We start from the raw sequence: 14538 nt of genomic DNA, 5'->3' as shown, positions 1-14538 counted from the left end.
CATAGTGGCTGTATCAATTTCCATTCCCACCAACAGTGCAAGAGGGTTCCCTTTTCTCCACACCCTCTCCAGCATTTATTGTTTCTAGATGTTTTGATGATGGCCATTCTGACCAGTGTGAGGTGATACCTCATTGTAGTTTTGATTTGCATTTCTCTAATGATTAGTGATGTTGAGCATCCTTTCATGTGTTTGTTGGCAATCTGTATATCTTCTTTGGAGAAATGTCTATTTAGGTCTTCTGCCCATTTTTGGATTGGCTTGTTTGTTTTTTAGTTATTGAGCTGCATGAGCTGCTTGTAAATTTTGGAGATTAATCCTTTGTCAGTTGCTTCATTTGCAAATATTTTCTCCCATTCTGAGGGTTGTGTTTTGGTCTTGTTTATGGTTTCCTTTGCTGTGCAAAAGCTTTGAAGTTTCATTAGGTCCCAGCAGCACATTAAAAGGATGATACACCATGATCAAGTGGGGTTTATTCCAGGAATGCAGGGATTCTTCAGTATGCACCAATCAGTCAACGTGATCCACCGTATCCCTCTGATCTTGTTTCGTCCTGTTTTCTCTTGAAATTTTCTTCTTCCCTAGTGCTTCACTCTTTCATGCATGTTTTCTCAGTCTCCTATTTCACGTTCTCATCGATCATCTCTTGAGTATGAAAATATCAACACAGTAGCTCCCAAACAGACCATTGGCCTCAAGATGGATCTCTTTTTCAAAGTCCTAAGTGATTTGTATCATCCACATGCTTCTCGCTTGCTGCCCCTTCTCCCTGATACTCCTAGAAGGGTTGAAATAAGAGAGAGGAGAAGGTTCCAAGAGGGGCCAGTCTAATCCCCATCTCCCTGCTCCATTCCTGATAACCTAGATGGTCATCATCCCAAACTAATGGGGTACACCCACAGGCACTCTGTAAGTCATCAGCATTCCCTCCACCCGTGTGGAATGCAGGAACCAGGACAGCTCAGTTTGCCAGACTAAGAGCTTATTGTCATGGCAACCGGGGGCTGCCTCCTGGGCTGCTGGGGCAGTTTCCACTTCCATGGAGAGCCGTTTCATTTCCTGGTAAGACGGGGCTGGCCGTATCTCAAGTGCTCTCACTCCCAGACTCTGATGTGTGAGCCCCATAGTGGGATAACTGTGTTCCCTGGGGACCCACAGGACCCTCCCAGGCTGAAGTAGCAGGGACAGGAGCAAGGGTAGACTGTTCCACTGTGCACTGCTCCCCTGTGGAGTCCAGGACCTGCTCCGCCTTTGTCTTCAGGGTCTTGCTTTGTCGTTCTCTACCTCTTGCTCCCACAGTTGGAGGTGCCCCAGCCTCCTTTCTCCTCCTCTTCTCTGTAGCAAGTGCCTCAGGACAAAAAACCCCCACAGTCTGAATAGAGCAGGCTGTGCCCCTTCTGAGGAATTCCCCCCTCCTCTAATGTGTTTGGTCTCTTCCGTCATTGTTCTGAAGACAAATATCTTTGCATACTTTGCACACTTTACTAACAGAGAATGCTGACTACTGATATGATATTCTTCTGTTGTAAAAGTGGGTGTCTGTAATTAATTTTAATGATGAATTCTCAAAGGTACATCAGCAAAACAGTCTGGTGAAAATGGGGAGGCTGCATTTGATATACCAGGTAAAGTATTCTCTGAAAGCTCTCAAACTTCCTTACTGTATGATAAAGTTTCTGGGAATGTTCCATGCCCCAGCCTGAAGTACACCCACACACAAAAAAAGCCCTTAGAGATGGAGGGGGAGGGCAGGCGGTGAGTTTACAATGTGGGGTCCAAGCTTCTTTTTTTCCCCCCATGGGCATAATAATGCATACAAACATTTAGAACCTGAAATATTTGTAAAACCTGGGTTTAAATTTTCTTGCTTTTGTAGACAAAGCCACCAAAAGCATTTAAAAAATCAGAACTTTTGATTGTGGTGAAAGATCGTGCCAATTCCTTATGAGGTCTTGGCTCCTGAATGTGGTTCCTTTTGCCATGGATATAAGCTTCTTTTCTTCATCATTGGGAGCATGATCAGATTTCCCATGCCCATATTAATGTCTTATAATAATAAACCAACTAGGATAAAATGGAGAGATCATATGACTGTAAAGGTTGGTGTCTCTCATTCATAAGAATAGCATTTTCCCCTTTTTCTGAACTTTAATGTATATAGATGATTAAACATCATGGTTACATCAATTGTAAAAATGTACCTTGTAAAACCAAATTGGGGTAAACTACTACAAAATTCCTGGGACAGTTCCCATTGTTCAGGATAAGAGGTTTTTCAAAGATGGAAGAATCTGATTATCATTCTTCCTGCTATTTACATTAGCCCTTCTAGGCCATTTTTCATTTAAATATGAAAAACACCCAGCCATGTAGTCTGAGTCCAGACCAAAGTCACATTCCCTCCAAATTATTTAATTTTGAGTAAAATACTAATTTGGAGTTGACTGTTTAACAGGATGATTTCTTTCACTAACCACCATTCTTCCTTTTTGTCTTTTCTTTCGTTTTTGGGGGGATTTTTTTGTTTTGTTTTCTTAATGGATTTTAGATGAAAACTGGGTAGTTGCAAACACAGAGCTGATCGAGAAGACCAAGTTCACCATCACAGGTCTGCCAACGGATGCAAGGATCTTTGTGCGCGTGAAAGCTGTGAATGCCGCCGGTGCCAGCGAGCCCAAGTACTACTCTCAGCCCATCCTTGTGAAAGAAGTCGTAGGTAGGTGGCAAGGCTTTCAAAATTTTGTCTCCATTTCCCATTTTGTTTTAACCTCTTTCTTTCTCAAACCCTCCTATTTTGTTGTCACTCCTTTGATATTTTATTAATATCTCCTGGGAGTTAGAAATGAACAAAACTGCCCTTTATAGGCAGCGTGGGAGGTCAGCTCCCGGTTTATAACTTGGTATGAGGACCAGATAACTACACCAGGTTCCATGAGCCAATAGGCAGCTGGGCTGCCTCGTCACAAGGGGTGGGGGGCAGCGGCCGGGGAAGTATTTCAAACAAACCATACAGCAGCAAAATGGCTCAAATGAGTCTGCGAGGTCAAAACCATTTCCATAATAATATGAACACATTGTTTTCCCTTTTCAATACTTGACCTCTGCACTGATGGTACAAAAGTGATGGTGTGTAAAACTGCTGGTGCCTTAGCACAGATCCAATCTGTGCCACCAAATTGTCTGGCTGGTCTTTTCTTCCTCACCACCATGCACTCACAATTAAAATTAAAGGGCCAGTTTTGCCTTGGAGTGTTCTTGATGATACATATGAATCATTAATGTTCTTAAACCTTGGTTCTTGAGTACACTTTTTTTCTATACTCTGTATGACAATGAAATGCAAAGTATATGTGAAACTCTTATGCTAAATACCGTAGTACGACGGTTGTCTCTAGGAAAAGCATTTGTGCAACTGAATTAGAGCCTAAGCTCGTGACCTTTTCCATGAAACTCCATTCTTCCTCGAAAGAATGACAGAGTGACAAACTCTGGCTAGTCAGACTTGGGTCTTTGGCAGACATTTTCTAGAAAATGAATGGAGTGAGCCTGTTACTTGAAGGAAAACAACTTATAGTATTTATTGTCAACTTGTCGATGAAAAACTTTAATCTTTGAAGCAAAAATTAAAATTATGGAAAACTGGTATCCACCATCATGGACTTGGCAGCTTTCCAATGCTTAAAATCTTTTCTGATGAAGTAGGTGGTGATAGTAGCAAATGTAATTTTTTGACATTGAATAATGCAGCATTTCAACATTTGGACAATCTGCATAATTCATTGAAGCAATATTTTCCAAATGACCAATGCAAGTTAAAAAAAATCATGCATGGGTAAGATACATTCAAAATGGAAGGCAGACCAATGGGGTTTAATGTAACAGATATGAAAAGTTCATAGAAGTTTTCAGATTCCATACTGCAGCTAACCCTTAAGAAATTACAGCTCGTGTTTTAGTGTAGAATCAAAGAGGAATACCCACAACTGTCTGAAAAGTTTATTAAAATATTCTTCCTGTCTGTGTGAAGACAAATTTTCTTCATGTACTTCAACCAAAACAGCATATTGCAACAGATTAGAGGCAGAAACAAAGTCCAGCTAGCCTCTATTAAGTCAGACATGAAAGAGATTTGGCAAAATATAAAATAATGCCACTCATATCACAAATTTTTGTTAATGTAAATATGGTTGTTTTCATTTAAATGATATTTATGTTGTTATTGTTTTTCAAGCAATAAATATATAAGTATTTCAAAATTTATTGGTTTTAATTTCTAATATGGTAAATATGATAGATACAGTCCACATAAACAAAAGCTTTGTGGGGCCTTTGATGATTTTTAAGAGTGTAATGGGATTCTGAGACCAAAAAATTTGAGAATCGGTGCTCCAGGGCAAAGAATATCGGGAAGGGGTCTGAACATCTGGGTCTGGACCATGTTGAGCCACAGACTTATGGTGTGACTGCCTGAAACCTTTTGGGAGTAAGTTAGGGGATGGATGGATGGATGGATGGATGGATGCTAGAAAGTATGAAGCATGCACATTTTCTTAGTAGATTCCGGAGACAGACTATGAAAGCTGAGTCCTGTTTCCTTCATTTATTAACCATGTGGTCTCAGGCAAGGGACTTGATATTCCTGAGCCTTAATTTCTTCATCTGCAAAACGGATACAATAATAGTACATACCACATCAAGAGGTTGTGAGAGTTGAATAAATTAATCCATGTTATTTGCTTAACAGAATGCTGGCCACATAATAAGCCCTTGGTATATGTTAGCTTTTATTATGATGATGGTGTAATGTGCTACAGAACCTCGCTGAGCCTCCTTTTCCTCCTGTGTAAAGTTAGGGAGTTAGAGGATCTCTCAAGTTCTCTTCCAGCTCCAACATTCAGTAATCACCACCACTACCATCATCGTCATCTTCTTCCCCTAAAGTTTATTGAGCATTTACTATTCTCAGCCATTATGCTAAACGCTTTATATGGATGACCTTATTTAATCGTCACTACAATGCTGTGAATTAGATGCTGTTATCATCCCAGTTTTACGGAATAGGCTGAGACCAGGTCTACTGTCTGATCTGGAACTCAAACCCAGATCTCTCTTGACCCCGCAGTCCATGTGTCTAAGCAGAGCATAGGCACTGGAAGCTGATTCCAGGTCTAAGCCTGGCTATGTCACCTTGGGGCAAGTGCCTTAAACCCCTGTTGCTTTAGCTTCTTTATCATAAAGTAAAAACAGTACCTGTGTCATAAGGTGGCTGTGAGGTTTAAATTGGTCGCTTCATGAAAAGCATTTATCCCAGTATCTGTTCCATACAGAGCCCTCAAGTGATATGACCCACCTCATCCCTGTGAGCCATGAGCCTTGATTCTCTGCTTCTGATGGGTTTACATCCACATGTTCTATTATCTTCATGGTGTTTAATTAATGAACATTAATATACAGTGGGCTAGGGCTGCCTATCATATACTTCACCTTAGGCATAAAGGGAGAAAATTACCATCAAATTCTAACATAATTACATAAATAAAAAGTGCTAGGTGCTAAAGCATATTTTATTATTATTTTCTGGTGAGAAAAAATGGGCAGTCTTACCAGCTAATGTGGTGACTATAGATCTTTTATGGAATGTTCGTTGGAGAATATACTCACTGTTAGAAACTAAGAAAACAATATATAAGGTCCTAAGAGAAAATTTAGTGTTTTTCTATAAAGTTGCTTTAGGCTTATAATAAAAATAGGAAGTTGTAGTAAAATTAAGGAGGTCAGGGAATAATCTTGTTGAATCAAACTGTTAAAACATCTCTCCCTGAAGGAAACATTTGGAACCAAAGTTACCACATATAATCTGTTAGTAGCCCAACTAAGATTTTACTTCAGAGACATGAGCGTAGGGAAGTCCTGGTGATTATCATGACAAGTATGCTTATGAAATGCTGCTTCCAGTGTATGATACTGACTGCAAAATTCCGTTCTTCTCCTCTCGTTCAGAGGCTCCAAAGATTCGCATCCCAAGGCACCTAAAGCAAACCTATATCCGCAGAGTTGGAGAAGCCATCAATCTGGTTATACCTTTCCAGGTAATAATTCAGGGTTGGTCATTTTCTCTTTCCCATGCTGGGGTGTTTAAGGAGTAGTGGGAAGGACTTCAGCATTTAAGTTATTCGTGATTCAGAATTTCCTCAGAGGAAGAGCAGGAAAGGATGGAGGAGATTTGGAGAGTGATGAAACAACCTTCTGCTTTACAAGTACAGAAATCTATATAACTGTCATAGGTTTTTCTTCTGCATGAGATAAATGAGACCTAGTCTTGTCTGAAGCTCAGGGACCACAGGGGGCCAGAGAGGAAACACCAAGGAGACACCGAAACAAGAAATGCTTAAAGATCTTTCTGGTTCTATCCATCTGTAAAACTGATCTTCCTTTTAAGTGAAGTTCTTGGTGTAACATTCAGGAAAACAACATGTCCTTACTTCCCATGATTACCCCAAACCACACTCAAATCACCCAAATTCCAATGAGGGATAACTGAAATTTGAAATTTTGATGCCCCTAACTGAAATAAATGAACATTGTTAAATCATCACTCCCTCAAAAGAATCTGTTGTTTATAAGATTAGCCAGGCTTTGCATGTGATAATCACTTTTGGTCTCTCTCTCTCTCTCACACACACACACACACACACACACACTCACACACACACACACACACACACACCACCCACTGCACCATTACCTCCTTACTCATTTGATTCCTTTTATGCCTCTAAACAGTGCTGTTCCATAGAACTTTCTGTGATGATAGGAATGTTCTGTGTATGCAATGTCCAGTATGGTAGCCAGCAGCCAAATGTGGCTATTGAGGACTTGAAAGGTGCAGCTAGGAACTAGGGCAACTGGGGAAATGAATTTTTAATTTTCCTTAATTTTAATTAGTTTTAGTTTAAATGGCCACATTGAGCTTGCAGCTGTTACGTCAGACAGCATGGCCTTAGAACTAGAATTTAGGTCTCTGCAAACATTTGGATACACACACACACACACACGCACACACGCAGAGCTGGTTCAAGCACAGGCTCCCATGAAAACTAACCTAAAGGGACAGCGAGTTCAGGCCATTCTAAACGCACCTGGGGCCCAGCCTTAGAAGAGGCAGTTAGCTTCTACATACATAGCACCTGAAATCAGAACGGAAGTCAAGGAGGACGTGAGTGTGAACACAGCAGAGGAGGAAGGCGATGGCTTGGCAAGGTTCCTCCAACTTCTGTCCTCCCACAGCCTAAAAAAAAAACCCAGGAGTTGGCACAAGGTGGGCACCCAGGACCCAGCCCCAGTCCTGGACCAGGGCTGAATCAGCCCTCTAGTTTCCACATCACGTCAACAGCTAGGGCTAATCCCAGTTCCCAGATCTTTTTGGGAGTGGAAGAGTGTATTCAGCTCTGTTCCTGGGTCTGGGAGAGGAGAGAGCATAAGAACAGGGACCTCATAGGTATGGCATCCCAGGGGCTGGTCAGCTACCAGGAAGGGGGTGATGAGACTAGTATGTCATGTTTGTATATTTATGTAACCGCTATAGTTCTCGAACCTTTTCTCATTTGAGCCCCAGATACACCTTGTGAGGCAGGAATGGCAGATTTCCTTACCCCCCTTGAGAAGGGAAGAAACTGACATTCAGAGAAGTTAAGTGACTTGCCCAAAGTCACACAGCAAATAAATGGTAGTGCCATGTACAGAGTCTATATCTCCAGACACTGAATCCAGTGCTTTTTTTCACTCCATAAGTTATCAGAGAAGTCAATTTTTTTTCCCCAGTAGTTAATAGTAAATTGTACACTTAGGGAAAAGAGACCTGGAAATATTTTTCCCATCTTTAACAATATTGTTCTCTACTTCCCATATGCACATCTGAGCACCTGCAACCATTCCTCAAGCCCTGTGGGGAGGAGTTTGATGTGTGTCTCTCACATTCCTTAGCAGAACCTATCAACAAGCCACATTAGGAGCCCGTGGGAAGGCTGTGCGTTACCCAATGGAATTAATGCTTGGTTCCTGTCTGTGGGGTGAGCCTGGGTGCTCAGGAATCCTAGGAAGTTTCTTTGTAATGTAAACTAAAACTCATGTCCTTTAATGAGATTATAATTACTCAAAGTCTGCTCTTAAAGAATGGTTTCAGCTGCTAGAGAGAGCAGAGAGAGAATTACAGACAAGTCTGAAATGAGCAACACAGTACAGTGGAACAATAATAATCATTAGCATGTAGATGATATTAATGAAACACCTCTGCAGTGCGCAGAAGCTTTCTAAGAACTTCAGTTGTGATAACCACCCTGAAGAAAGGTACTCTCATTCCATTTTACAGATTGGGGAACTGAGACAGAGAGTTTAAGTAACTTGCCCGAAGTCACACAGCTATTAAGTAGTGGAGTCAGGATCCAAATACAGATTCTAGGGTCCCAGGGCCCATGTTCTGAACCATTAGGCTGTGATGTGCAGGCTTTGGAGCTGAAGAGACCTGGCTAGAAGACCAGGTTCCAGCACTTAGCTGCAAGGCCTTGTGCAAGTCATTTAATACCTTTATCAAAAAAAAAAAAAAAAAAAAAGGAGGGGGGCGCTTCCCTGGTGGCACAGTGGTTGAGAGTCCGCCTGCCGATGCAGGGGACACGGGTTCGTGCCCCGGTCTGGGAGGATCCCACATGCCACGGAGCGGCTGGGCCCGTGAGCCATGGCCGCTGGGCCTGTGCGTCTGGAGCCTGTGCTCCACGGCGGGAGAGGCCACAGCAGTGAGGGGCCCACGTACCACAAAAAAAAAAAAAAAAAATGAGGATAATGATACTTATCCTGATGTGAAGAGTAAGGGAAGTTATAAATATCGTGTACCTAACATAGTACCTTGCATGCAGAATGCAATCGATGGGCAATAGTGAATATTACGTTACTGCTATAACTGTCCACCACCAGACCATTTTCCAACCTTGCCTAGGATGGGTTAAGCCACTGCCCATTTTTTTAATGCTGAAAAAATATCTGGAGACAATCTGATCCCCTCCTGCCTCTACTTTTTCTGTCTTTTTTTCTTTTAAGGGAAAACCAAGACCAGAATTAACTTGGAAGAAAGATGGTGCACCTATTGACAAGAATCAGATCAACATTCGCAACTCTGAGACCGATACAATCATATTTATCAGAAAAGCAGAGAGGAGCCATTCTGGGAAATATGATCTGCAGGTCAAAGTGGAAAAATACGTGGAAACTGCATCCATCGATATCCAGGTTGTTGGTAGGTTTGGAGGATGGTACTAGAACATTCTCTATGGAGACAAATTGTCCTTGTCAATAAGGCAAGAGTCAGAATTTCTTCTGTTAGGCTGGCTCTACAGAAAATTCCTCTTTTTAGAATTAAAAAAAATAGATAAATTAGGAAGATTGGTTAGCATTTTAGAATAATTTTTCACTGACTAAAAGGACTAATCATGGGAGACTTAGGGCATACATAGTAAAGAAAATTAATGTATGTACTTTCTAGTGAAAACTATCAGTACTGTTTTACAATCCAGTTCTCTCTTACTGTTTCTCAACTCTTCAATGATAAAACTATTTCCCATGTTGAATTCTTGCATTAAGTAAACATTATAAGTTCTAGATATAGTTTAACATGTTTCTTACTACATTTAAAATTTGCTGATAGTAATGTTAGTGGAGAATGAAGAATTTTTATTAAATGTAAGAAAGGTAACCTAAACAGAGTTAAACAGTTAAAGACTGAATTGTGGTTGGTCGTGCAGGGCTTAGATACTTACCTGTTCAAACAAGGTTAGTTCTTACTTGTTTCCACAGTTAGGGCAATGGAGGGAGGATCTCTTACAAGTAGACTGTTCTCGCTTGAACTGTTCTATAATTTTTGCAATGTCAAGAAATAAACTTAAGAGCAGAGTTAGGAGAAGCCTTGTCTCCAATCAATTTTATGATTACAGTTTATCATATGCGCTAGAACTAGAGGCTCTCTAACCAAAGGAGCAGCTTCCTGTGGCAAGCCTTCCCTTAGGTGAAAGTTCATGTCTTTTAAACGAAGCAATCTTTTCGTGCTGACTAAATGGTCTTGATTTTTGTTAAGTTGAAAGGAGTGTTGAGGATGTTCTATGTGCCCTTGGGTCTGGCCTGGCTCCATTTAATTTAATTTAATTTATTTATTTTAAACATCTTTATTGGAGTATAATTGCTTTACAATGGTTTGTTAGTTTCTGCTGTATAACAAAGTGAATCAGCTATACGTATACTTATATCCCCATATCCCCTCCCTCTTGCGTCTCCCTCCCACCTCCCTATCCCACCGCTCTAGGTGGACACAAAGCACAGAGCTGATCTCCCTGTGCTATGCGCTGGCTCTATTTTAATGGAAGCCCTTGTGGTTGGGTCTGGAAGAGCCTTGCCCTCTGAAACACGAGGAAGAACTTTTTTATTTTTCCTACTTTGCCATGTAGTTACTTTACCAGGTAGTTACGAGTGCCTGGCACGTCACTCACACGCTCAAAGTGTTCAATAAATAGTAACAATTAGTATCCTACTTATTTTACTAGTCCCAAATTTATGTTTCTGCCATGACTGTAAAAATCTAGCCATTTACTGTTGGGGAGCAAGTGTTTGAAAAGCCAACGTGAACTTTGAAGACAAAGCAGACCTGGGGTGCAGGTGGGAAGTTGAACTGGGAGAAGACATCTGTCTGTAGGATAAGTTGATGAAAACAGGAGATAGAAAACTGTGCTTGTAGAGACTCATTGTTGGTAATTGTAGAAAGGAAATGAGGATTATCACTGTGGTTTCCCTCTACCCCTGGAGCCCATGAAGACTGCATGTTAAATGTTGCTTAAAAGAGAGAAAAACATGACCAGAAAGCACTCTGATATTTATTCTTTTCAATCTGACATTTCAAATAGAAATAATTATAGTTGTATTTTAATACCTGAAAAACATTTCAGGACAGAAAGGGTACCGCTTGCACTGCAAAGTATAACAGATGTGAAATTTCTCTGAAAAAATTAACAAGTACTATGCAGATACATAATATGATATTGTCCTTCCTTGAACCTCTAAGCGTGATTTTTTTTTGAGGGGGCCTCCCAATGAAGAGCTAGTTTTCTTTTTTATTAATTAATTTTTCTTGAAGTATAGTTGATTTACAATGTTGTGTTAGTTTCTGCTGTACAGCAAAGTGAATACATGTACATATATCCACTCCTTTTTAGATTCTATTCCCATATAGGTCATTACAGAGTATTGGGTAGAGTTCCCTGTGCTACACAGTAGGTTCTTATTAGTTATCTATTTTATATATACTAGTGTTATATGTCAGTCCCAAGCTTCCAATTTATCCCTCCCCCCAAGTTCTCGTTTACTTGACTTTTGGCCTTACTGAATGTGACTGCAATTTACTGGAAGGTCAGAGGTCACAGAAATTCATGGTACAGAAAATAAAGTGAAGAAAGACTATTTCTTCATTAATGCATTCTACTTCCATAAAATGGAAACACTGATAAATACAAAGGAATCTTGGAGGGAGAGATGGCAGAGGAAATAAGTTTTCCTCACTCCCATTAAAGGTGCCTTTTGAGTGCAGCAGAGGACCTCTCTCACAGACTGTGGGCTTCGGGCCTCTCACCGAAAGCTGGAGCTACACAGCCCAGGTAGGCTCTATGATTTCAAGTCTAGCATCAGCTTACCTTTCCCATTAGGCAGGGTAGCCTGTGACTCACTGCCAGTAGTTGGCCCCTGGAGGGATGGTTAATGATGTTTGAAGTTTCATTTACATTTTCTTTTCAAAATCCTTTTCTTTCCATGAAGATGAAAGTCAAGGGTTTCCAGATAAGATTCGTAGGAGTGCATTGTACTTATCCGAAGAAGAAGAATGCAAAAGAAACGTGGGTAGAAATACAGGAAGAAAAGTACATTTTTAAATATCCTCCTGTAACAAGGTCTAGGTTGGGGGGAAATTGACCTCACAGTGATGGCATGAATTCATCCTACAGACCGTCCGGGTCCACCCCAAGTTGTGAAGATCAACGATGTCTGGGGAGAGAATGTTGCTCTATCATGGACCCCACCAAAGGATGATGGGAATACTGCCATCACAGGGTACACGATCCAGAAGGCCGACAAGAAGAGCATGGTAAGGTCTGGCTTTCTCTGGTTCAGCAGCAGCAAAATAACATTTCATCAGAAGTAAAGGCGGAGGGGGCTTCCCTGGTGGCACAGTGGTTGAGAGTCCGCCTGCCGATGCAGGGGACACGGGTTCGTGCCCCAGTCCGGGAAGATCCCACATGCCGCGGAGCGGCTGGGCCCGTGAGCCATGGCCGCTGAGCCTGCGCGTCCGGAGCCTGTGGTCCGCAGCGGGAGAGTCCACAACAGTGAGAGGCCCACGTACCGCAAAAAAAAAAAAAAAAAAAAAAAAAAAGTAAAGGGGGAAGCATGAGGTCCTCTCTGGTGAGGAGCTCATGAGGGTCATGGAGAAGTGATGTGGCACAGTGGAAGGGGTAAAGCCTTGGGAGCCACGAAGAGTTGGACTTGCATTTCCACTTAAAACCACATACACATGGACAGTCACTTAACCTCTTTGATCTCCTTTTCCCTCATCTGTAAAATAAGGGCACTGATGTTTTTACCTCGCTTGTTTATCAGGAGGCTAAAACAGGGACTCCCCTGGAGGTCCACTGGCTAAGACTCCATGCTTCCACTGCAGGGGGTGTGGGTTCGATCCCTGGTCAGGCAACTAAGATCCTGCATGTCGCGCAGTGAGGCCAAAACAATATAAAGCAACTGGCAGAATGCTCAGTAGAATTCAATAAAGTTATTCATTCAACAAATATTTACTCACTCTGGATTCTGACTCAGATCTGCACCCATGCAACTTCTTTCTCCTTGTAAAATGAATGTTGGTAGCGTGGACTGATGTCTTTAAAAAAAAAATCCAGTTAGAAAAGAAAGATTCTAAAGGTAACAGCATATGCAAAGGTCCTGAGGAGGAAAAGCATTTAGAGTAGTCAAGAAGCAACTCAGTTGGAGTACGAATTATTGTTAACATATGTTTTGTAGATGAGGAAACTGAGGCTCAAAAGGCTAAATAACTTGCTGGAGATCACCAGATTTTAAATGTTAAAGTTTAGGTCTTTCTGAATCAGAATCCGTCCACTACAACTACCATTGCTCAACCTGTAAGTCAATGAATGAATAAATGAATGTTTGGACACAGAATGGCTTGGAGCCACTGTTCATTCTCAGAGGAGGAGTAAAACATCATACCAACTGATATTGATAGGAAGTCTGCAGGCATTTACACTACTAGATCTCAGTAAGAACTTAGGGTATAAGCTACATTGGATTAATAGAAGGGGAGAGGGTTGGAAAGAGCAGTCTAAGTAACCGGAATGGATTTCAAGCCTTGCCTTTCCATAAACTATTTCTAGCATGTCTTTACCCCACCCCTGGGTGGGTGTTACATGACAAAATAAGACTTGGCATTTAAAGAAACATGTTTCAGCCAAACCTGGACAGCTTGAGAGCTAGATCAATGGATGACTTTGCAGGGGAAGTATTGACCACCTTGGGTTTCCTTAGCAATGAGGGCTCTTCTTTGGACCTTGGTCCAAATACTGGCAGTGAATCCAGGGGTACCACACTGCCTCCAGGTGCCCCCCATTCTTCCACCCCCACCACATTGCCAACAGTTGTCTTCTCAGATATCTAGTCAAGTCCAGCTGAGCCAGGACTTTCCTGCTGCTTCGTGTGTCTGAGGTCTGCCTGCTGACAGGAGAGGAACCCCAATCCCATCCCCTTGTGTTTCTGGTGCATTTCAGCAAGGGCAGACCTACAGACCAGAAGATGCTCACTCTGCGCAGTGCACTTCCCCGGAGGTCACCACACCACTATCTCACTGTGGCTACAGATGCTGTTTTTCACTTAAATTCCTATAGTCCTTTATACCTTCCATAAACATTGTTTTCATGATGTATGCCAACACATTCATTTATTCATTCATTTACTGTTTGTTGAGCACTGTTCTAGCTGGTGGATCAAAAACAAAAAGACAGCTCCTCGGGCTTCCCTGGTGGCGCAGTGGTTGAGTCCCCTGCATCGGCAGTCCCCTGCCGATGCAGGGGACACGGGTTTGTGCCCCGGTCCGGGAAGATCCCACATGCCGTGGAGTGGCTGGGCCCGTGAACCACGGCCGCTGAGCCTGCGCGTCCGGAGCCTGTGCTCCACAACGGGAGAGGCCACAACGGTGAGAGGCCCACATACCACAAAAAAAAAAAAAAAAAAAAAAGACAGCTTCTGCTCTTGGACCACTCATAGTTTAAGCAAGCAGAAAGACATAAAACCAAATGATAAAACAGTATAATAAATGTTGGAATAAAGGTTTGCATAAAGTGCTTTGGAAATAAAGGAGGGCATAACTACAATTGTCTGGTGTCTTTAAAATATCCCAAATATAGAGATGATCATGGCCCCTAAAAGTTGCAAGGAAAATCATTTTCCTTTCTG

The 14538-nt window shown here is 41.8% G+C and overlaps 1 protein-coding gene across 1 annotated transcript in view; it reads left to right on the top strand.

Moving 5' to 3' along the window:
• MYBPC1 (myosin binding protein C1) overlaps nt 1–14538 on the top strand; it is a 167299-nt gene that overhangs the window by 128660 nt on the left and 24101 nt on the right. Inside the window, exons 25-29 of the mRNA XM_060114235.1 lie at nt 1572–1625; nt 2549–2716; nt 6001–6089; nt 9091–9286; nt 12030–12169. Of these exons, the coding sequence (XP_059970218.1) occupies nt 1572–1625; nt 2549–2716; nt 6001–6089; nt 9091–9286; nt 12030–12169 (647 nt within the window). The remainder of the gene's footprint in view (nt 1–1571; nt 1626–2548; nt 2717–6000; nt 6090–9090; nt 9287–12029; nt 12170–14538) is intronic.

This window comes from Mesoplodon densirostris, chromosome 11, assembly GCF_025265405.1.
Source record: "Mesoplodon densirostris isolate mMesDen1 chromosome 11, mMesDen1 primary haplotype, whole genome shotgun sequence".
NCBI classification, from domain to species: domain Eukaryota; kingdom Metazoa; phylum Chordata; class Mammalia; order Artiodactyla; family Ziphiidae; genus Mesoplodon; species Mesoplodon densirostris.
This window is presented reverse-complemented; position numbering and strand designations above follow the sequence as displayed.